This window comes from Oreochromis niloticus, linkage group LG14 (assembly GCF_001858045.2).
Source record: "Oreochromis niloticus isolate F11D_XX linkage group LG14, O_niloticus_UMD_NMBU, whole genome shotgun sequence".
Taxonomy (NCBI): domain Eukaryota; kingdom Metazoa; phylum Chordata; class Actinopteri; order Cichliformes; family Cichlidae; genus Oreochromis; species Oreochromis niloticus.
The window spans coordinates 20,928,930-20,954,380 of record NC_031979.2 but is presented as its reverse complement, the minus strand read 5'-3'; the positions used below and the strand labels follow the sequence as shown (position 1 = coordinate 20,954,380).

The following is a 25,451-nucleotide window of genomic DNA, read 5'->3' as shown; positions in this document are numbered from 1 at the left end:
TATCTCTCCACTGACAGTGGTAAGAAGTAAAGGCTTTGAAAACATATAGACATCCTCCTTAGCAAGACAAGTATTCTTTACCATGTATCCTGCTCTTTAGCTCGAGGAAGCGTTTGATCAGAGACGCGATCGAAACCTGTTTGAATTCATGCCACCGTTGCTCTCAGCTGTATGATCTAAGCTCATGATGAAACCAACATCAGTGATGTTGTGACAGGTCTGAAGCCGCCCGCCTTGTCTGACACTGAAGCCTGCCTGCTTCCTCCCACAACTCTATCAAGGGTAAGGGAGATGTGTTTGTTCAGGGGCAACTCCTGCCTGGCTGATTAATCCTTGTCCTGAGGATGTGTCTTCATAAAATTAAGCTCCCACCATTAAAGAGCTGTACGTTTTTGCTGGTGTCTACAAGGCCGTTATACCCAGTGGTCTGTTGCTCTGAAAACTGATTTCACCTCTCCTCTCTTCTCTTTTCCACAATTTTCCAACCTTTAACTCTTGACATTTCTCTTCACTGTGGCTGAGCACCACTACGATAGTCTGCTTTCATTTTGACTGTTTCTCTCTTTGCTATCATCATTTTGCTCCTTGTACTTGACTTTTATTTTTCAGTCAAAGCTACTCCAACACACCCGTACAATTTCCCGTCCTGAGCAGCGCTGGAGCTCCGAACAAATTTTAGTGTTAAAATTTAAAAGGCCCACAAGAGCTGAAAGCCATTTCATGTCCTTGTGGCTGCAACAGAGGTCTGTTCAGTCTATGTCGCGAAACACCTTTTGTGGATATTAAACAGCTTTTTACAAGACAGTCATAATAAATGGATGTGTCCCAAAACTGGCGTGATCCCCTGTCAGGAAACATCGATCTGTCCTTCTGAGTTATCCCACCGTTTGCATTTTTCTGTTAAAGTGAAGATGACTTTAATTATGGCACATCATCATTTTATGCTGTGAAATATTTATGTAGATTTTTGTCATTATAAGTGCTTCACTTGAAAACATTTGGGTATGAGGTCTTTATTTTGTGCAATTTATTCAAATCAGTTAATTCTGAGTCCATTTGTGCCAAATTTGAAGATATTCCCTCAGCACGTTCTGAAATATTTCATTCATGAGAATGGGAATGGGATGATTAACCCAATGGCATTATGCTTCCAGCAACAAATGAAAAATGTAGGCAGTAAAAGGATAAAAAATATGACAAGTTTACTAATGTTGTCCATCAGCAACACACAACAGTGCTGTTATATTATTGAATTTTAATGATGGGTTTATTTGTAACAAAGCAGCCTTTCTCCTTAAATCCTGCACTTCACTTCATTATTGAAATTAATTGACTGCATCTTTGTTTGCAAATTAGTAGATTGTTTGCAGAACTTTCCATTCCCATAATGGGTTTTCTTGTAATACTGCAGTGTCATTTTGATTTGCCAAGCTCATTTTTTTTGTGTGAATCTTCATCTATAATTCATATTATGCATATAATTTAGAAGGCTGTTGCATTTGATTTCAATCTACAATGCTGGGGAAAAGTAGAAATAAGGATGTTATTTGAGATACATCATTAGCTAGTCTGGCAAATGAATTCTGAAGCATGTCAACTGGAGAAAGGATCAGATGATTTGGATTTAAATGAGTCATTCCTTTGACAGTCAAAATAATGTGCTGTTTTATTAATTTTTTTTAATGTTTTATTAGTGTTTTATAACTAAAAAGAAGGAAAATGTATTCTTTTAGAAATGCTATTTTTGCTCAGCAGGGTGGAGCATCAGTATCTGTGTTTTACTGACAGAAGTGCTGCATGTCTTTGAACAGCAGTGTAATGCTTTTCTTCCCACCTTTACTACAATTAACACTGTTTGTGCATGTTTTGACTTGTGCTGTCTGCCTTTCAAAGCAGCTTGATTATTATTGTAAGATTCATAAGATCAGGTTTTGAGCTACAAGACTTCTGGAACAGTGTCCTTTGGGCAGGCAACAGCAAAGTGGAGATATCTGGCTATAAATCTGGCTGTAATACACAGCATCACATTTGGTGAAAACGCAGCATGAACACATCAGCGCAAACACCTCATACCAGGTGTCAAGCACAGTGATGGAGGGTGATTTGGGCTTGTTTTGCAGCTACAGGATCCAGGGACTTTGCAGTCATTGAGTTGACTATGATCTCCTCTGTATATTAAAGCATTGTACAGCCAAATATAAGACTATCAGTCAGAGAGTTAAAGCTTTGCCAAAATCTTGTCATGCAACAGGACAATGATTCCAAGCACAGCGGCAAGTCTGCAATAGAATTAGTAAAAAAGGATGTTACAATGGCCGAGTCAAAGTCCAAAACTCAACCCGACTGAAACCCGTGCATAAACAAATACCTGCAAACTTCATTGAACTGAAACAACACTGTAAATAAGAGAGGGCTGAAATTCCTCCTGCATCATGTGACAGACTGAGACTAAAGTCATACAGAAAATTTGATTACTGCAAATTATTGCTGCTACAAGCTACAGAATCATGGAGCGTACTTAGTTTTTCACAACGTGGTTCTGCATTTTGGCTTAGTTTTTAGATAAAAAAATAATGAAACAGTCTTATATGTCATGTGTTGCAATTCATCTAAGTTTGTGTTCACCTCATTTGAATTCTATAAGAACAAGACAATTGTTTATTATGTCCTGATACAAATGTTTAGAGTTTTACCAACAAACATGCCACATTCAAAATCATTTAAATTGCTTTCTTTCCCATTCTGATGCTCAGTTTGGCATCCAGCAGGTTGTATTGACCATGTCTACTTCCCTAAATGCATTGAGTTGCTCCCATGTGATGGCTGATTAGATTATTTCCATTTACAAGCAGCTGAACTTCTTTACCTTAAAAAGTGGCTGATGAGTGTGGTACATTAAAGGAAATCACAATATTTCCAAAAGGATTCTCTTGCCTGTCCAAATAACTGAATTCAGGTGTTTGGATCACTTTAATGATCACTGTTGTATTAAATCAAGCACCTAGGCATGCAGACTGCTTCTACAAACATTTGCAAATGAATGTGTCGCCCTCAGCAGCTCAGTAAATTCCAACGTAGTAATGTGATAGGATGCCACCTGTGCAACAAGTCCAGTCTTGAAATTTCCTCACAACTAAATATAAGTCAATTGTTATTGGTATTATGACAACAACAGCAGCAACTCAGCCATGAAGTGTTAGGCCATAACGGTGTGTTCACACCGAATGTGATAGACGCGACCAGAGCGTCAGGTTTACATGTAAAGTCAATGAAGAAGCACGATGACGCGTGACTGGGGGTCCCGCGAAAATTCAGAAGCAGATTTGCGTCGCGAAAACGCGCCAGTCGCGCGTCTAACCCCTAACCCTAACCCTAGGCCACCTAAAATCACAGAGCATGGTCAGTAGATGCTGAGGTGCAAAGTGTGCAGAGATCATCAAATTTCTGCAGAATCAGTAGCCACAGATCTCCAAACTTCATGTGGCTTTCAGATTACCTCAATTAAAATTTATTTATATAGCACTAAATCACAACAACAGTCTCCTCAAGGGGCTTATCAGAGCAGCTTTATCCACATTATGAAAAGCGATACAGCATCTGATGCAGTTGGGTTAAAACTGGACTCTAGGGCAATGGAGACATGTTATCTTGAGCGATGAATCATGCTTCCCCGTCTGGCAATCTGATGGAGGAGTCTGGGTTTGGAAGTTGTCAGGAGAATGGTACCTGTTTCACGGCACTGTGCCAAGTAAAAGTTTGTTGGTGTGGTGTGGGGTTGGTTTTCAGTCGTGCTCGGCCCCTTAGTTCTAGTGGAAGGAACACTTTAATCTTCAGCATACCAAGACATTTGGCACAATTTCATGTTCCCAACTTTGTGGAAACATTTTCAGGGTGGCCCCTTCAAGTTCCAACATGACTGCGCACCAGTGCACAAAGAAAGGAAAGGACCATAAAAACATGGATGAGCGAGTTTGGTGTGGAAGAACTTGACTGGCCTACACAGTCCTGACCTCAACCTGATATAACGCCTTTGGGATAAATTAGAGCAGACACTGCAAGCAAGGCCTTCTCGTCCAACAACAGTGTCTGACCTCACAAATATGCTTCTAGAAGAGTGGAAAGCCTTCGCAGGAGAGTTGACACTGTTAAGTCTGCAAAGGATGGGCAGACGTCATTTTAACCATAAAGAATAAGAATAGGATGACATTCTAGTTCACATGTGAGTGAAGGCAGGCGAGGGAAAACTTTTGGCAATATAGTGTAAGTAGATAGGCAAATACCCAATAAATACATACATGAATAAATAATCATATTGGTAAAAATGGAAATTTGACCCTGTAATGTACACATGTAGAGCTTTACTACAAAAATGGGGTTATGTCACTCATCAGTCAGATGGGATTTTTCCCTGAAAATTTCAAAAGAAGCAAATACAACAGGAGCCATCACTCTACTCTACCAACTTCCTCTGGTTTCCAAATTGAAATTCTGTACACATGTCAGCCACGGAGCCTGACAGCATATTCTTTACAAAGCCTTAAACAGGATTTAAACTACAGCATTAGCTGCCTCCGCAGGTAAGGCAGGTGTTTATTCCTGCAGTTTTTGTGCAACACTGTTCATAGCCTTCATTAAATTCATGGCTCTGACCAGGTCACTGCAGCTGATCGCCAATTATGCACTCCAAGGTAATAGACTAACAGGTTTAGTTCTTGGCATGATGAATTCTCCACTGATTACATTTATGAGCCATTTGGTTTGCAGTAGTTTTTCAAACATCTACCTGCTGTGTGGATGCTATAACGACATATGAGGCAGCACCTTGAAAGCAAATATTCTACAATGTACACCTTTTATTCACCCTTACTTTAAACTAACTCTCAACTTCTAGTTATGCAAAATGTTCCCTCTGTACGCTTTCTAAATCAGTCACACTAGGCAGAAAGCGAAACCTGCACTAATTAATGCAAATTTAGTATTTAATAATAAAGGGCAAGTTGAATAACCTGCCCACACTCTGTGACTATGTTCCCGCTGTAGTTCATGCTGTTACATCCTTAACACGAGTTAATACACGAGTTACATGATGACCACAGTCAGTGGCATTATAAAGAAATCCAGTGCCTACACATGAATACAGAAAAACAGGAACGAAAAGGAAAGATGTGACTTGAAGAAAGGCCTCCCCGAGTTCAGCAAAAAAACAAAACAAACACAATATTGTCAAAATATTGTCATGAAGTTTGTTTGTCTTAATCATCTGAAACTAAGCCTAATTTCAGATAGTGTCCGTGATGGAAGAAAGATGTTATGAAGAACATGAGGTGAATAACTAACAAATCTCTGCCTAAATTCCTCCGTTGTGAGCTCTGAACATATAAGGCCATCTTCACTCAACACGCAAATCCAGAGATTATGAAACTGTCTGGTGTTTACCTCAAAATGACGTGAACTGTGCAGCAGTTCCAAATAATTTCCTATTTGTAAGGATTTCCAGCAGACCAACTACTAGCATCTCACTTTATCCCATCTCACATTAGTAGGAGGCCTGACAGCCTTGGAGGGACACACCAGAATCAGATGAGCATCCCACTCTAAACACATGCTGGGAAGTAATCCCTTTTGACTTTGACAAACAGCCAGCACTTGCTTCCCAGCATATTATTCTAAGGAGGACTTCACTCTCCAAATTGCTGTTATTAGCCTGTGTTTGGATTAAATGGCTATAAAACTGATAAAATCTGTGTTTCTTAATGCACCAAACAGCTCACGTGGGTCTTTTTTCCCCCATTTAATTGTAAGAGATGTAGATTGAATGGGAAACACAGACACCAAACATTTAGCTAAATAAAATAATAATCCTATAGAGCTAGACTTTGATTCCTATAGATTTACATGAATAATTTTGCCAAACTACATTTATGATGTGTAGAGCCAGAAATAAGTGTGGGGCATCAGGAGAAACAAGAGCAGCCAAGTACTCGGTGAGTGTTTTGTAATCTGATGTTATGTTTGCACACAACCGATCCTATAGAGGAACAGCAAACAGTCAGATTTTTGTCCAAAAGCATGCTGTGACTTATATTTGATGAAAGATCCTGAGTGGTTTTAGTGTTCGCCGCACTCCAAATGTGTTACAGTTAGTAACACACACTTGTTCAGTTAAATCCCTTTACACCATCAAAGACTTACTTTTCTGATATCAAATGCTATCTTTTATTGATAAAGTTTTATGCTGTAATTTGTGGGCTTTGATACGTTGCTGATTACAATTCATCTCCCACTTATGCGATCCGCTTTGATGTAGGCTCCCTCTGCGTGTATCCAGCTGGCCAAATCAACAGAGACAACAAGTAAATAATTTGGATAAAAACAAACAGAATGCGCAGGTTGGATACTTTATGCATGAACAAGCTTTAATCTGATCGTTTTTAACAATGACCACAAAAATATTCTTTTGTTTATTTGAAAAAATATGCCCAGGCATACGGAGAGAGTTGTGCTATGAAATTAAATGCAATATAATCTGGTTAAAGTGACAATCATCAAGAGTTTCTGAGAAACACGGGGGATTAAAGTCCCTGCAGTCTAAGATTGCTTTTTTTCTACATCAGACAGCGTGACCTAAAGCCTAATGGTCAGAAATAACCGCAGGATGAAGGAGGTAGCTTCAAGAGATGGGCAAAGATTTCTCAAAGAGACCGACCACATCCCACTCACTAGTGATTTGGCAGGATGTGCATGATATTATGAAACATCGAAGTCTGCCTTCTCTTTAAAAATGTGATTCCGATGTGTCATATTTAAATGATGTATCATAATTCATTTAAAAAACAAATGCAGCAATTCTCTGAATGCAAAAGGATGTAGCCCAGTATTTGGGTGAATTATAGCTTAACATCCAGCTCTTGTTCAAATAGACTGCTCTGACATTTTGCTGTTGTCACATACTGGGACTACATTACAGGCTTTTATCCACTGCAGGACTGATGTGAACACATTAGTCTTCACCTTTGTATCACCTTGAGCCCGTGACCTGTAGTTAACTGTGGGTGACTGTTTGGCTCAAACCCTTTTCACCAAGATTATTTTACTGGCATGCAATTTCACTTAAAGTCCTGCCCTTTCCAGTTTTTAACCCCTTTCTAAAAAGAACGTTTTAAAAAGAAAACTAAATACTGCTTTTTAAGATGGCAATTTTCTGCTGTCTGAAAACCTGAGATGCAGAGGAGGGAAAAAAGGTTTAAGAAAAAGAAATAAAACAGCATGTCTGCTGCATAGGTCATGTCAGGCTATATGTCTCTTCGAATATGTGCAAAGAGTGTATGTGTGCGTGCATTTCTACAATCCTACCTCTAAGTAGACAACCCAGGGCATAACAAGTGTGGCCACCAGAAGGTCAGCGACGGCCAGGCTGACGATCAGGTAGTTTGTGGTGGTCTGCAGAGCCTTTTCCCTGGACACAGCCATACACACCAGCACGTTGCCGAAGACGATGACGAAGATGAGGAGAGTAAGCAGCATGGCGTAGTAGTTGTAGGGGTGCTTCTGCTCTTGGTCTGTGTCGTTGAAGCTCCATGTTCCATTATCATAGAAACTGTCATTGTAGGCATACTGGGTAAAGACATCCATTAGCTGTGAGTGACAAAGGCCAAGAATGGGCCCTGCAAAATATGCAAAAGGAAAGAAACACTTTATTAATGTTGTATACATTTAGGGTTTGCCGACTGAGAAATAAAAAGCTACAGGATGGCATCTGGGGTTAAGTTTTCAAGATTTTGATACAGGTTTATCTTGTAATGGAAATGTAAAATTAATATCTTTCCTCAGACACTGTACTCCAGTTCAAAGCAAAAACAGACCTTCGAAGTGTTTTGCTAAGTGCATTCCTTAGTAGGTACTTAGGCATCTTTGGCTGCAGTTAGAGCATCAAATCTGGTGTGGAATTATCTAACAAGTCTGACACATCGATTTTCTTGGTAGAATCGTTCAAAGTTTAACCTGATTGGTTGGATGGACAGTCTTTTTCAACTCTCTCCAGGTAGATTTTTTTGGTTTCTTTTGTGTTTTTTAACTATTATATTTATTTACCTTTTTTTTCAAACCTGGGAAGACTTTAAGAACATTTGATGGCAGAAATATCAAAAGCTAAACGGGCACCTGCACAAATTTGAAACCATTTCAACCAACCACTAGTTATGTGCCATAAGAAGACGCATACAAGCATATGGGCATTATATAAACATAACACATGTAATTAAGAGGCAACATCATCAAGATAAACAACAGAAAGACATCAGAGAAGCAGACAAATAGGAAAAAAAAACACCAAAAGAAAAAAATGCAAAAGCATTAGCCGTAAAAAGTTAGCGGGATACTGGCAGATTGGGAAACAGCTGCAAACGTGGCAATATATGGAGTGATCCCTATTATTTTAGTTGAGGATGACTTTGTTCAGTTAACAGTTTTTTAAAATTTAAAGAGAAAGAAGAGCAGTGATCTCAGTGACACGGTAAAGGTATGAAGAGCACGAACTAATGCATATTACAACAGGTCCATGAGGTTAACCACTTACCAGAGAAATACAGAGTATGAGAAGTAAGAATATCTGTCTCCTTAGTTCACCGTTGTGTGCTGACCGGCGTTAGTCTAACACGAGAATGGTCGGTTTATCCATCAAAGGTAAGGTGGAGAATAATCTGTTTGGGAATACTACATCATTAGGTTTATCTTTAGATTGTAGCCTGCTGACATGATGTGAGAAGGACATGGTGATCTATGATAAACCCTCAAATGCGACAATCTTTCAGGCTACAAGAGGGACAGAACCCTTCCTACCAGATCTCACAACATCATCTTGGTAGTGTTTGGAGTACAGAGGCCCTGACGGCTGAAGTGGAATAAGTGCTGCATCTGACAAGTGACTAATGGCATTAAGAACTGTTTATCGGTGCAAAAGTTAACAGGGCCATTTACACAGAAATAAAAATGGATATAAAAAATCCACAAACCTTGTTGTGAGCATGAACTATTTTCTATATATTGAACTATATCGATTGACTTCTTCAGTCTGCATCCATCCATATTCCAGTGACAACAAGCTCATGCTAGCGACAGACATACAGGATGTAAACATTACTGCATCCTCTCAGCTGAGCTTTGATGGATTTTGACTGACATATCAAACCAATGTATTCTGCCATGTTTATGACTGGTACTTCTACACATTGGTCCCTATAACACCCCACCTGACCTAAAGAGACCCTAGTGGGAGAACACTAGATATGAAATTATGTAACTGTGTTGGATAATGTTAACTTCCACCAAGTTCCTTCCACTGTTCTGAATAAAATATGAGAGAGGAGCTCTTTTTAGCATGATGTTGGTAAGTATGCAACCACCAGCCACAACATCATTTGTTATACACCATGAATGCTAGCCGTGAGGACACTGAAAAGTTATTTTAGGGTATGGTTGCACCATGGAAGGAGACTTCTTCCCTGGTCCACTGTGAGGGAAGACATCAAATACTTATTATTAATAAGAGAAACAGATGTCCATCAAAAATATGGCAAATTGTGGAATTTTAAGCTGTTTGGAGGTGCAATCTGTTGATTTTTGCTGAAGGAGTGCATGTGTTACATATGGATGACTGATTCTGACAACCATGATTTTTACTGTAAATCATTGTTGTCAAAAAAAGAAGCCAACACTCGGATACTAATCAGTGCAAAAATAAATAAATAAATAAATAAAAAATCTTGGCTTATTTTCTTGGCTTACTTGGCTTACTTATTTGCAGCAGTAACATACCAACAGTGCCATCTTCACCTCCTCCAGTTGACACAATTTCACACAGCATCTGCAGACAGGACGGCACAAAGCCCCTCCCCTCACTAGCAGCCGAAGTAGTCACCATTCACAACACTGAAGGACACTTTGAGGAACTTCTAGAGGTCAGTGGAGCTCACGTTTCAACAAGATTAAAGTATCAAACAGTTATTAACCAGACCAGTGCAAATGTTAATGTTAGCCATTTAACTATTAGCGATTATCCTGCAGCCACATTAGTCGTCATTTATTAATGGGCCAGCCAGTGGCTCAATAATAAAATGATGACATTAATCTTGGAGCTAGGATTCAAATACTATTGTTGATGCCTATCTGTAATTAATATACTGTACAGTATGGAATTTTCTCATGAATTGTCTCCCAGTTTAAAATAAGAATCTAAAAATCCCAGTGTGATACTGAATGCCATTCAGCTGGACAAAACTCATCCTTATACAGTACAATAAGCAATCAGTATCAGCAAGAAGAACAAAGCTTATTTTTGTTAAAGCACTGAAAAACAATTAGAGGCATTCTTCAGTTCGGTGAAACAATAACTAGATCGACTACTGCTTGCAGACACACAATAGAGTTGTTATGTCCCATGATACAGCTCTCACAATTGTACTTAAAAAGCTTTCAGAATGAGACAAAGCAATTGTGGGGGGAAAAAAAGTCCTATGAGGTGATTCTTGGTGCCTGATTGTCCTCTACACATGCCCTTGGGAACTGTGACCAAAGGCCACCTTTGTTTCATCAAACCTGAGGCTTTGGCTTTTCATGGTCTGAGAGTTGTTCAGATGTCTTTTAGCTAACTCCCTGGGGGCTGTTATGTGCCTTTTAGTGAAGAATGGGTTTTCTGCCAACTCTAACAAAAAGGCCTGATGGTTGAAGCGATGCACTGAAGGTTGTACTTCTGTAAGGTTCTCCTGTCTCCACAAAGGAGCTCCGAATCTCACTGGATTCATCAGTAGCTCCTAACTCTAAAATCTGATCTGTGCTTTTGGGTGCTTTTAATGCTGCATAAATTTCCATGTGTCCCTCCTTATATGTGCGCCTTTACACAATCGTGTCTGATAGTACAATTCTACTAACCTGTTAATTTTATATATCATGCACCTCAAAAAATAAATAAATAAATAATAATAAATTAGACAAACACACAAAAGACGTATTATTACATTTAAGTCTATATAATATATAGACTTTAAATGTTTACTATAATATATATATATATATATATACACTCAAGAGTAAAAACTCTTGGGGGGCGAGCAGCGAGGGTCTTATGAACTAATAAAACAATTTTAAATGTAATTGAATATTGTACTTGGAGGCAATGAAGTGTCTTCAGTACTGTGGTATGCTTAAATTTCCACAAAGCTGTAATATAGATGCAATCACAAACAAGCCACAATTCATTATCATGTGTAAGCAACTTTATATCTCTCTGTCATCTAAGTCCAGTTGTAACACTTGATATGTTACAGTTTATGAAACATTCCCTTATCTATTAAACTGATTTAGAGAGCTTGTGCTAGAAGCAAAATTGCAGCTTGCCTAAAAATCATGCCGTAGGGAATATGACTGAACCCCAGATGGTTCTGGGATATGAAAGTCTGTTTACTCTGATGTGTGCTGTGCATTCATCTTTGGTTGACTACAATATTGCTACTTCTCAGTGAAAGTTACACTAAATATTATCGTGCCTTCAGATTTGTCATAGTCACAAAATGAACTCATCCACTGCAAAGCGCATCCTATTTTACAATACCCTTAGCAGTGGTTTTACCCTCACATACCTGTCTAGATTAATGTTTATGTCATCCTCCACTTTCTAAGCTCCATTTTCACCCCCTCTTTCCTCCTCACTCACGCACTAATTGGTTCTACAGCCTTTCAAGCTGCCACTTCTGCTGACAGAAATCTACTTCAAATCCCCATCTGGATCCAGCTCGCTTTATCTCTTCAGCTAATTTCATTTCTAAAGCCAACAATTATTTTCTTGTCCTTTAATTGTTTCGGTTGGTTGTTTTTGTTTTTGCTTTGTTGCTGGGTTATGACCGTCATCAGTCAGTGTTACCCCCTTGCTTATGGCCAAAGGCAGAGCTGCATATCTGGTTCGGTGTTATTTTCAAATGGAGGTTTTGTGTGGAAACTGCTACTGTTTCTACTGTTGTTTTCTTTTCTACATGTTTACTGATTTTATGTAACATTACTTACAGGAAAAATGACTTTTAAATTTAAGATAACATTAAGATAACTTTAGGTATATGATCTATAATTCTACATTTTACTAGAATATTGTTTTGATGAACAGAATATTTAATGGGAATGTGAAAATGTGAATCTACTCTATGTTCAAGTGTTGCTGTGAAGTTGCCTTCCTAAAATAATACAACATGAAACCAAGTGGCATGCAGTTACTTTTGCAGATACGTATCTTTATACTTTATATATTTAATATAATATTATAATATCTGTTCAGTGTCCAGCATCATATTCTACAAATCACAGATTGTAGTTGCTGTCCTGATTATTTTTTTAGCATATTAAATATATGAATAATAAAAAAACTAAACAGCTGAATTAAAAGCCTTGAGCAGTGTGTGACAACGTGAACTGTCAATATATACAGCAGGGTTGAAAATATGAATGAAAAAAGAAGGTGGAGTTTTGGCAAGCAGTGCTCGCCTTGCTTGCCTTGACAAAATAGGGAAACATCCATCCAGGTCACCTGTAGCAAACCAGACATGTCAGCCAATGTTTTGTTTTTCAGGCTTGTGTCTTTACTGAATCTAGTTTCTTCATCAAGTTTCTCTGAAGACTTTTAATACCTGCTTGCAACAATTGGTGTGTAAAGGACGTATCTTTTTGCAGATGTTTTTTGTGCCCTTCAAATAAGTTTCTTATTTTGACATCCTTGAAAATCTCTGTTGATCAGGACATTGCAAAGGACACACTGTTAGGAATTTTAATAGGGTCTGGTCACTGCAATGATTAGATTATTTATATTTTTGAGAGGTTCACACACTGGTTCTGGCCTCAATTATTTTGACCTTGGAGATGGAACTATACTATCCCCACATTGTGATCATATTTATGCAACCAAGTACAGTGAAAAACAACACCAAAAACTAGGCCTCTTTCTTTCTGTTTTTCTATTTCTTGAGCCCAGAAGCCAGCTGAATTATTAAGAAAAGTTACCAGCGGAGGGCAGAGGAAAACCAAAAGCCAGGGAGAGGGTAAAGAAGGATTAAGTGAGAAGCAGTGAGAGAAGTAGAAGGGAGGGAAGCATGCTCCCGTTAGGATGTGTAAGCGGTGCTCTAGGGCACCAGTCTGTGTGTGTACCCTGCAGATGCCCTGTGCTGTCTAATCTTATTTATTTTCCCACTCTACTTACTTAGATACAGTACGTGAGACTGTTCCCACTGCTGGCCTGATAGTTGGTGCCTGCTTATAAACAAAAACATCCACGCTCTCTGTGCTGCCTTAAATAGCTCATATACTTTAAATTCCACCCTCTGTGACCTGTTTGGTTAATAAAATAGAGTATATCTTTCAGACAGGTAAGAGAGACATTATAGGTGGTCAAAAAGACTTTCAAAGTCACTGCACGCAGGAAGTTTTCACCAAAGAACACCTGCTGAGTGCTTGTATTAAAATATCTAATAGAATATTGAAATACACCGTTGAATATATTTAGGATATTTTGTGTGTTCTTCTGAACAAACAACACTGGAAAGAGCCTTTCAACTTTGTGAAAGCAGCTGTCATCTGTAAGATTGCTCTTGCCAATCCCCAGCCAGCTACCTGGCCCCAAACACTGTAGGTTGTCGGGTTTCTCTGGTCCTGTGCTGTTTCTGTTTTGAGCAGATTGCATGAGATTTGCTTTCACGTCACTTTTTAACATTTAAACTTTTACATGTAAAGCAAGCAAAGCGATATGATACATAATCTCACCAGCAAGTTACTCATTGCAAGACGTAAGGGTTCTGGCACAGTTCAGTAAAATATTGGATTGGTAACAACCAATTAATATTAACAAGTAGTCTCAGTATAGAATTCAAACACTGCAGCTTTTTATAGCTGTTGTAAAAAGACTAAAAAAACAGCTCTGTAATTGGTACACCGAAGAAAATAAATGAAAGGCGAGGGCCTGAAAGCATTTTTTGAATGTACGTATTCCTTAAAAAGGCATATGCTTTTAGTTTTGTCCATGAAGCTTCTGGAAATTTAAAGTTTAACTTATCATGTCGCACATGTTAATGCTTCGGATGCTTCTGGGAACTCATTTGCTAGTAATTTAAACAAGAGAAAATAAAATAAAATAAACTGGGTGACTAATCCAAAAATTAGAACATACTCTTGAGACTCTTAAATCTTCTCATTTGTTTGTATTTTGTTAGGAAAACAGAAAATAGCAGCAATTTATCAAGACATGCAAATAGAAATAGAAAAACATTATATAAAGCAAAAACAGTTCATGGGGTATGTCCACCTTCAGCTGAACTCTCTTAGGCAGCTTCCTTTTCATTTGTTTAAGCTGTCTTCAGCAATAGTCCTCCAGGATTCTTGAAGGACATTCACAGCTCTTCTTTGGATGTTGGCTGCCTTTTGTTCTATTCTCTGTCAAGATGATCCCACACTGCTTTAGTAATGTTGACATCTGGACTCTGGGGAGACCAATCCAGGGCTGATAGTGTTCCATTGTGTGTTTTCCTACCCAGGTTTGCTTTTACTGCATGTGCAGTGTCTTTGGGATCATTGTCATACTGAAAATAAAGCTGTTGCCACTGAGATTGTATTGAATGGTGGGTCAAAATCAATTTTGATAAGGACCTCACCTAACCATCACTCATTGAGTCAAAGGAGCTTGGAAAGAAAAGCGTCTGGACTCCTTTAAGTTGCTTGAACATGTTTAACCTCTCATCCGAGAAGCTTCTTCAGTTTTATTCACACAGAGAGTGAGACAGGGGCAAGGTGCCACTGCCTGTCAGGGCTGCAGACAATGTTCCCTCTAAGCTGCGCACGTGCGCGATTGCGCACTGCTGGCACGGTCTCTGCGCACAGAAAATCTGTGTTGCGCACAAAATTTTTTTACCTGAACTGGAATTAAAATTAATACTTTAACAATTCTGTTTTGCAGTGTTAGTCAGTGAGTGACTGGCTGCTCCCGTATGGGATTAGAACGATGCCACCTTATCCCATAGTCCAGCCAATGATGCGATTTACATTCGTATATATGCAGCTAATCAACGTGGTTGACAGGCTATGACAGCGTCCTTATGTGCTGACACCGGTCTTTTAGCTGGCAAAGCGGCGTGGCTGATGTGCAGTGAAGCCACATTAATGACAACGTGTACAACCATTGGAGATGTGAGCAGGACAGACGGAACAATCGACGGAAAAAATGTGGACTTTGTACCAGTTTTTAAATTGTGTTGATAGGCCACGTAAAACCAGAGTTGTGATTAAAAGAAAAATATGCAATGTTTGGTTTTCTTCCTGAATACTGTCGTTGTTTATATTTACTGCGGGAAGAAACGGTAAAAACGGCGTTTTATAAGAAAAAAGGCTCGAAAGCACTCTCCGCCTGTGAGCAAGAACAAACTCCACCCCCCTCTCCCTTTCCTATTCGTCCAAAAAAGTACCATGTCGACCAATCAAAACATGGCATCTAGTTGTTAAGAAACGGGGGGAAGTTTTAGGAGTGACGGCGGTGTTTTGAGATGTGAGAGATTTGAGACGTTTAGCGCAAATCTTGTGTACTTAGTGTGTAGTGTAGTTTTGCTGTGTGTGTCAGAACAATGAGGCGAGTACTGAATGTTACAGGTGTTACAGGAGTGATACATCTCCTGCTGTCAGGCCTGCAGGTATCAGGCTGTTGTTCTCCTTTATCTCATAGGGGACAAATTATTTTTTGGAGTGGCACAAATAATTTGTGTGGCATCAAATTTGATGCAGAACAGCTGATTGTTCTGTAAATAGTTTGAAATGTTTATTTAAAAACCGCCTTGGCTGCATTTAAAAAAAAATAGCTGCAAAAATCTTTGTTGTTTGCCAAACTGAGTTACTTTTTTGAAGAAGTAACTATATAATTAATTGCCCAGCATTGGTCATTATATACTATATTTTGCAGACAGAGTTACAGGACTCTCTCCCAAACCACAGACTCATAATACAAGTCAGAGCTTTTTTTTTAAAAAAGAAAGAAAGTTGTGTTTTCAAAATTGGAGTTCAAGTTATTTTTACTTCCAATAGTGTTAACATACTACACAGGTCATGAACAAGAGTTTTTTACATTTTCATTGTAAGTGGGCTAAAGCAGTTAATTAAAAGTAGTCTAACATAAATGTAAATGCTGTAATTTGATTATTTTAATAAACCATGTAACTTGGATGGATTAGATGCCGGCGCGACCACAGTGCACACGTCTGATGTCGCTCACAGTGGTCCAAGGGACCGCTCAGGGAGTTTGTGTGTTCGCTCAGACACGTGAAAAAATAGAGGGAACATTGGCTGCAGTGTTGGGTAGTGGCCGGTGGCATGGTAACATCTTTGAGCTGATTACTGTCACTGTACAATAATAAATAAAAATAATATATTTTAATGACTAGTATTTCTGGTAATGACAAGCAAGGGCAGGAATTTAGTTTAAATGTCGAGTTGACTAGATCCACAGATCCCTAGAGCCAGAAGAGGTCATGAGGATGCCTCCCCTTTTGGAAGTGCGCTGGGTACGCCCAACTGGGAAGAGACCCCGGACCCAGAACCCACTAGAGATGATATTTCTCATCTGGCCTGGGAATGCAATGAGATTCCCCAACAAAAGCTGGAAAATGTGGCTGGGGAGAAGGTTGTCTGCAATATCCCCTGCAGTGCAACCTGACATCAGATAAGTGGAAGATAACTGATAGATGGATGGGGGGGATATTATTATCTCTCTCTATTTCCTTTGGCTATTAGTTACAGTGTTCCCAATTACCATGAGCCAAAAATCCTCATAATGAGAATGAAATGTATAGAAGTAAGATATTAAATGACATGTAATGGCCACAATCTTCAAAATTTTTAAACATATCACATTAGCGTTATCTTACTTTATGTTATCATTCATGCTGGATGCTATCACTTACAGTCCAGTATGTCCAGTATTTTATTTTATTTTTTTTGTCAAACTTTTTTTTTAAATTTTACTTGTAGCACAGTAAGCGTCTCAGGGCAAATGATATTCAGCACTATCATTTCAACCTGAGCCTTACCCTTTTTTGTTTTTTTAAAACTATCATCACTTCTGTAGAAAACACTTTGCAAAGGTGTGCCATTTCTTTCTTTCCCTTCAGACACTACACTTATCTTTTGCAACATCCTCCCTGCCTTCTCCACTTCACCTTGAAGTGAACTGCTTCCTTACAAAGAGTATGGCAGCAGGTAGACAGGATGCAGATTCTGATTCACTAACATTTGCACTGTGAGAAGAACAAAATTGGCTGGAGGGCAATGTTTTATGAATCTGATGGTAATTTTTGCATGTACTATTATTATTTTTTGTGCAGGGTAAGAACATTTCTGTGGACATATAAGTAAATGAGGCCTGTGGCACACATGGTAACAGGGAGTAGTTTCACACAAATTACCAAATGAATGTTTCCATCTCAATCAGGCTAAATTCTACAGGGATGCAAACACACACATTGCACTCTCAGTGAATATTTTGCAACATCATTAAGTTTTTCTTAATAAAATAATTGCTGTTATCATGTTATATATGACTAGTATATGAATCGCATCAATTATGATCTAGTTTTCAAATATATAGGCTTAAAAAAAGAAGATTAGAAATACGAAGTACATACAAATTTAACTCAAGTAGCACTACTGTATTGCTTATAATCCCACACATGCCACATGTTGTTAAGCTGTATACTGGAAATGCTTCTTTGGCTTTGAAGTGTTAAAGAAGTGTTAAAATTTAACAAACACGCAAAATTCCTGTTCCCACAGAAATAAAGTTATGTGTATGCGAATGTTATGTCTGTTTGCTCTAGATAAAAAAATAAAATAAAATAAAAAAGCAGCTGCAGACATAAAGTCAGTGATAACCACTTTTTGGCAGACGAGGATTGCTTTTAGGTGTCCACATGACTGTCATAAGCAGTTATCGCAGATCCACCGTAATTTATTTTTGTTCTGGAACTAGGCCTAGTCTCAATATCAGGCTCTTGCCACACTGCATAACTGCATTAATCTCAAGCAAAGAACATGTTACGATCAGGATAAGTAAGGACTTTGAATGAATGAAAATCCCAAATTACACAAACAGCACAGAAAGCAAAACTCTTGGACAGGATGGCCAGTGCTATCTGGGGCTGTGTGGACATCAAATACTTTGGGGCAACAGCGGGGGGTGTCTGAGCAATTAGCTTAGTGCCTAGTCATGTCATGTGTTTTTCCCCTTGCAAGATGCTAGCAGGCAAGGCATACATGGAGCGCCATAACCAAGTGGCCGGCATAGTGTACAGAAGCATCTGTGCCGAGTATGGCCTGGAAGTTCCGAGGTCAAAATGGGAGACGCCCCCAAGGGTGGTGGAGAATGACCGGGCTAAGATCCTGTGGGACTTCCAGATACAGACGGACAAAATGGTGGTGGCTAACCAACCGGACATAGTGGTGGTAGACAAACAGGAGAAGACGGCCGTAGTGATCGATGTAGCGGTTCCGAATGACAGCAATATCAGGAAGAAGGAACACGAGAAGCTCGAGAAATACCAAGGGCTCAGAGAAGAGCTCGAGAGGATGTGGAGGGTGAAGGTAACGGTGGTCCCCGTGGTAATCGGAGCACTAGGTGCGGTGACTCCCAAGCTAGGCGAGTGGCTCCAGCAGATCCCGGGAACAACATCGGAGATCTCTGTCCAGAAGAGCGCAGTCCTGGGAACAGCTAAGATACTGCGCAGGACCCTCAAGCTCATATACATATATATATATATATATATATATATATATATATATATATATGTATATATATATATATATATATATACACTTCCCACTCTAGTCACACAAATAACTACTTACTAAATACTTATCTGGAAATGGGACACATTAAAATGCAGCAAGATTTTCAAGTTAAACAAAAGTTGTTTACAGAGTGACAGACGAAAAATAAACAGAAAGAAAAAAGAAATCAAACAGTGACTGACAGTATCAAAATTCACTAGAATAAAGTCCCAAATTAACTTATGATTTGATTTACTACTTTACCTTAATGGGCCCCACTCACACACACTCACACATCAAGCCTAAATCACCCAGGTCCGATTGTTGCAGGCCCAAATTGCTGCCCGTGGTCTGGGGAGCCAACAGCCCAGAAAAAAAATTATTATATATAATATATAATTATTTTTCCTTCAATTTTAAAGTAAAAGTAATTAAAAAAAAAGATTTTTGTCCATGTCAATTTTTAGATCCTACTTGTTGTTGTTAGTTGTTTGTCAGATGTTTGTACAAAACTAACTTAAATGATCACTATGATTGATATACAAATAACACTGTCAGAATTGCAATAAAGGAGCTTTCTCTCTCTGAGCACAGAGTTTCCTTTCAACATCTGCAAAGGTTTGCCTGTACTGCTGATCAATATCACTTTTCTTTGCAATTACTTATATAGGCGAACTGTTTCCTGCTTTTAAAAACCCACCATTCAGACTGTGTTTTCTGTTTCCCAACAAAAACGTGCACTTTGTGATCCTCTAACAAAAGACGATGCGGTTAAAAACAAGCTGTTACTATGCGATTTTTTGCGGCCCATTATGGTGTTAATTCCATTGAGGCGCACCACTAATTAGCTGTCGGTTTCATTGCTTTTGTTTTTTTGTTTTTTACTCTTAAATTTATGTCTTTTGTTTTAGTCACGTCTATCTGGGGCCGCAGCATGCGACGCCAGACACCTGTCAGTGGTGTTACAATCCTCTGCATTATTATCCTCTCGGCTCAGAAGCTTCTGTGTGTCTGTGGCATGTAAATGAGAGAAGCAGTCAGAAAGCTGCTGGTAGGACAGCGCTTGCACACGCGCTCGGATACACAAAATGACCACGGTGTGCCTAAGAGCTTTAACTTTAAAGTGTGAGTTTACAATCACAGATAAAAACTGAAGTAACCCCCTGGGTGTTGTGAGTGTCCTATGGAACAAAGCTGACAGCCAGAACAGTAAACATAGAGCAGTAAACAAAGCAAGGGTAAAAAAGGAATCAAGTGGACCATTACAGATGAAATTATGTGAAAATTGTTGCACCAGTTGCATCAGTTATTATCATAAGATGTGTAATGTATGACGTAAGTGTGAACTGTGAGCATTGTGCATTTGTCTGTTGGAGATCAGTGTTGCCAGTAAACTGATTAATTGAAAAGTCAGACAGGAAGTCATAAGATTTTAAAGAAAATCTGACACTGAGTGGTACAGTTCGCCTTTTAGCTCAAGGCAAGCAGTGCTTCCGCAGTGAAATCTAAGAATTATTTGCATGCTCAAACAACAAAGTTCCTGCATGAAAGAGCTCACATGTGGCCAAGAGCTGACTGATAGCACCTATTTGGATTGACACTATTAAAAAGCAGATTCTTGGAAGGGAGCTACAAGCTAGCAAATGAGTTAGAGAACCAAGAGAACCAAGAGGACAAGTACAAAAAACAGAGTAACTTAAATAAAACCCAAGAATGCTCCTTGTGGTGTAGATATAGTACTTTTGTGTATGATCGCCTTGAGGCGACTTTTGTTGTGATTTGGCGCTATATAAATAAAATTGAATTGAATTGAATTGAATGATTAAAAGATGTTTGTTCCATTATCTACCTGCCTTTTTAAGCCATTTTTAATCTTTGTGTATATGTTTTTTACAAGTAAATAAAAGAAGAAAACCATGAGCGGGGCCAGAAGGTAAAAATGGGGCAAACTGCTGCCATTTTTGTGACACAGGTAACAAACAGCAACAGCTTACTAACTGGGAGGGAGAGATTAATTTCAGACATAAACATACAGGTCTGTAATGTAGTCCTCCTCTGCATTTTAATCCCAGTCAATTGCTTGTTCACACTCGTAAACATGCTCCATAATTGCCAGCTCACTCACATCTGCTGACTCCCGTACATCTGCGTCCGACGTGTATTGGCCTTTATTTGAGAACACTGAGCTGACTGAACAGGCAGATTGTTAGGCTCCTCGGTGATAAGGGTCATCACCATTGGTTCCCTTTTAGAGGCAGCAGCTGCCATAGAGGATGGCTTACTAGCTTGCAGGAAATCTAATATTTCCCATGTGTCATGTAGTGTTCACTCATGTCCTGGGGGCATTTTCACTGCTTGTGGGAGAAAACTGCAGGCTGACATTATGATGTGGTCATTGCTGATAAGCAGTGGTATTTTTGAGCTCTTTAGCTGACTACATGTATCAAATGGATCTGTAAATAATACAGCTGCACAGTCTTTTGGGAGATTTCTTTGTCCTCAAACCTTTCCCCACACCTCTCTCTTTTTCCTATTCAAAGGAAACCTGTGAAGACCAATATAATTTCTTTTTTTTTAAACTCTTGACAGAAAAACAGCCACAATAAACTCAGTGTAACTCTTTTTTCCTTTTCTGTAACTCAGGAATAATAGAATCAGCTGCTTTGTAATTTGTAATTTTTTTTAAAGTTTTTTTTTACAATGTGTTTTAGTAGAAGAGAGATTTTGTAGTACATTACGACTCACAAGATGAATTAGTAAGAAACATTGTGAAATTGTCTATTAAACTTAACAACAACAAAAACAGCCATTTGCTAAAAAAAAATATGTTATCAGAAAGTCCATCGAAAACCTTGACTTGTGATTGTTTGGACAAAAGTGAAAGCGGTGTTTTTAAATGCACTGCATTTCACAAAATAATGGTAACTGAATGTTCCTTAAAGTGACTGGTGACAATGCATAAATATATTTACGGCGCTGATGTGGAGACAGTGAGTGAGTTGAATAGATTCATGGTCAATAGAAGCACTGTTAGTTTGAAAATTCCTTTTTTTTCTCCCACACACTGTGCAACCACTATCCATAGAGACCGGCTAAGATTGCCAACCTACTGAGAGCTGTTCATGCTATAAAGCGTCTTACACAGTCTTAGGCATATGGCACGTTTGCATTATTGAACAGCTGCACCACAGAACAGCGGATGAAGTGCATCCAGTTCTCTGTGCTAAAATCTAAAGAGGAAAAAAGGCCAAATTTTGAATTCAACAATTCCCCCAAAACCATTCCTTCTTCTTTTCTATCCAAGTATATTTGATATAAGTCAGCGCTCAGATTTGGCTTCATCTGTCCCTTTTCACTCACTCCATCACACTTTGTTCTGGATAATGCTTCACATTTCCCAGTAGATCTGGCTGTAAAACACCTGTAACTTGCCAAAGTCACCCCTTACTTGTGATCTTCTCTAAAACAAACAAACAAATTTGCTAAAAGGAAATTACAGATTTATTATTCAGCGATTTTAACAACATGTTGCCTGTTCCAGCTTTTATGTAGCACTCTATCCAACCAGATGACCTCTGAATTGTGCGCAGTTGACCGGTCCTGAATAAAATCTTTAAATAGCTTGACCTCACTTTCTACCCACAATCCCTCAGTTTCACATCTAACTGCATCCTCTTATTCCCAGGTGACCCAGAAGTGATCTATGGGAGCATAAGGCATTATCTAACTATCTTGAATGTGATTTTCCTCTTCACACTGCCAAGTCAACCCTCTAAAAAACAAGAGATAGTAACTTCACTTTGGCCTTTTGGACACTTTCTTTAATTATATAAAATAAGGATTTTTATTCCCCCCCAGACAGGTTTTGATTCATGCATTATAAAAGATTGAATAGACTCATAAGCATGCATACTGATATATATTGGTCATTTTTTGTAGTTCTCTAGTTTCTGTGTTATTGGATAAAATTTCAGCAAGCAAATATATGTTGTAATTACCTTTTAATAATAGAGCATTTACAAAACACACTCTGTAATTATAAATCTCCCTCATAATCTGAAAATAGTTTAAGCATAATGACTTTATAATCCTCTCATAAATGCACACCTAGCCTGCAACTTTAATTAGGAAAAACACACAACTCTGTTGGCATTAAACGACATTAAACAACAACAAATGTTGGCATTAAGTACTGATCTCATTCAGTCGTGTACCAGTTGTGAAAATTCAGTTTAATAAACCACCCAACTACCCTGTTAATCTTACAGTAAGCCCCATTTAATAGCAGCTGTATTAAATTGCTGCTATTCAAGAGCCTTCAAAGTTGATTATTAATCTCACAGAAGCACTCAAACTCAAACATTTACAGTGGGGAAAAATAATTATTTGATTCCTTGCTGAATTTGTAAGTGTGGTCACTTACATAGAAATGAACAGTCTTTAATTTTTATGATATTTTCATTTTAATGGAGAGAGACATCAACCAAAATCAACCAAAAATGTAGAAAAAACACATTATATAAAAGTTATAAATTGATTTGCATGCCACTGAGTGACAACTATTTGATCCCAAAGCAAAACAGGATTTAGTACCTTATGTATTTAGCATTTGACCTCTACAAGTCATGATCATGCAGCACACAGATTACAGTCAATCAATCATTCAATCAATTACAGATACTCCCGATCTCAACTTATTAGATTGATGTATAAAGCACACCTGAGCACAGAATCAATTAATTTTTCAGTCAAATTCTTCTATTCCATCCTCTCCACCTCTATGGAGGAGAGTGTAGACCTGTACAATGCTGGAATGGGCTACAAGAGCATTGGCAAGAAGCTTGGCGATAAGGTAAAACTGTTGGTGCAATGACTCGAAAATGGAAGTAAAAATTACCATCTATCACCCTCAGTGTAGAGCTCCATGGAAGATCTTGCCACAGTCACCAAGATAACCAATAGTAACACACTACAGCATATGTTGGAGTGTCTGGAAGGTCCCCCTGATCCAGAAGGCACATGTACAGGACAATCTTAAGTTTACTAGTGAAAATCTAAATGATTCAGAAAGGGCTTCAGAGAAAGTGCTGCGGTAGATAAAACCAAAATCAAGATGAGTTGTATCAATTTGTCCTGATATTTCTGTATGGGAAATACTGAGCATGGCCCAAAGAACACAGTAAAACATGGAGCTGGAAACTTTATGCTTTGGGGCTATTTTTCTGCTGAGGGTACAATATGACTTCACTACAATGACAAGCCAATAAACAGAGGCCATGTCGTGGATGGATCTTCCAGTATGCAATGACCCAAAATATACCACCAAGGCAACAAAAGAGTGGCTGAAAAAGCAACACATTAAGGTAATGGAGTAACCAAGTTGTTCTTCACACCTCAATCCTATAGAAAATCTGTGGAGGGAGCTGCAGCTTCGAGTTACCAAGCAGCAGCCAAGAAACCTAAAGGATTTATAAAGTGGAACAAAACCTCTGTTGAGATGTGTAAAGGGTTTCTTCACCAAGTACTAAATCGTGATTTGCTTAGGGATCAAATGCTGGTCACTCTGGATTTCTGGATTTTGGCTTGAAATTTTGTCTCTCTCCATTAAATGAAGCTACCCTAAAAATCAGAGACTGTTAATTTCTTTACAAGTGAGCAAACTTACATATTCTGAATGAGATCAAATAATCGTTTCTATCTATATAAATAACCTTTGTGAAAATGTATCTAATGCTCCATTCCGTCTTTATGCAGATGATACATCTATTGTTCATTTCCTTCAGTAGCACAATCCCCTTGAATTTTTACAGTCTGCCTTTGATGTTGTTCAGTAACATTTAACTCAATATATATTTTTGTTAAATGTGGATAAATCCAAGTTCACGTTATTCTCAAATGGCAAAGAATTGTTATCTGTGTTTCTATCTATTGTAGGTATCATTAGAGATCAAAGTTTGTCACTTAAAACTCACATCCAAAGGCTTGTGTCCAAGTTGAAAGTAAAAGTGAAGTTTTTTAGAAATCTTGTTTCTCTATTCAAGTGAGAAAACACTTAATTTATGAAACTTTTTTTTTTTACCGTTATTAGATTATGGTGATCTGCTTTTTATGAATGCACCTGCCCAGTACATAAAGAGGTTGAATACTGTCCATCATTGTGCCTTTTTTTTTTATTATTGGCTGTGGAAATCGGCCATCTCTGCATATAAGCAGACGTTCCCATTGGTTGGTTTTTATCTATAACTCTCTCCTCGGTCTAGTTCCCTCTTATCTGTGTGTTTATATGTGTAAAAACTACAACCAATATAGCCTTCGCTGTCACAACGCCATGCAAATAAGTTGTCCTGAAAATCAGAACAGAACTGGGAAAAAAAGGCATTTAAATAAAAGGCTGTCCCTGTTTCCTGGAATAGTCTACAGGAGGAACTGAAATTGTCAGAAATGGTTACCATGGGGGAGTTTAGGTCCATTTTAAAGGAGCGAGAGAATAACTTTTTTAGTCTGTGACTGTTTTTAAATATGGCTCTTAATGTATGTTTGTGTGAAATATTGTATTTGTTTTTTACTTGTTATGTGTTGTATTTGCTGTGACCTTTGCTGCCATGATGGCCAGGTCTCTC

The 25,451-nt window shown here is 38.5% G+C and overlaps 1 protein-coding gene across 2 annotated transcripts in view; it reads right to left on the bottom strand.

Annotated features, from left to right (window-relative positions):
* Positions 1–25,451, bottom strand: part of drd2a (dopamine receptor D2a) — a 47,576-nt gene that overhangs the window by 12,451 nt on the left and 9,674 nt on the right. The window contains exon 2 of one of the 2 annotated variants that reach the window (XM_019367121.2): positions 7,354–7,664. In XM_019367121.2, coding sequence (XP_019222666.1) covers positions 7,354–7,632 — 279 coding nt within the window. In that variant the 5' untranslated portion in view covers positions 7,633–7,664. 2 annotated transcript variants of the gene reach the window in all.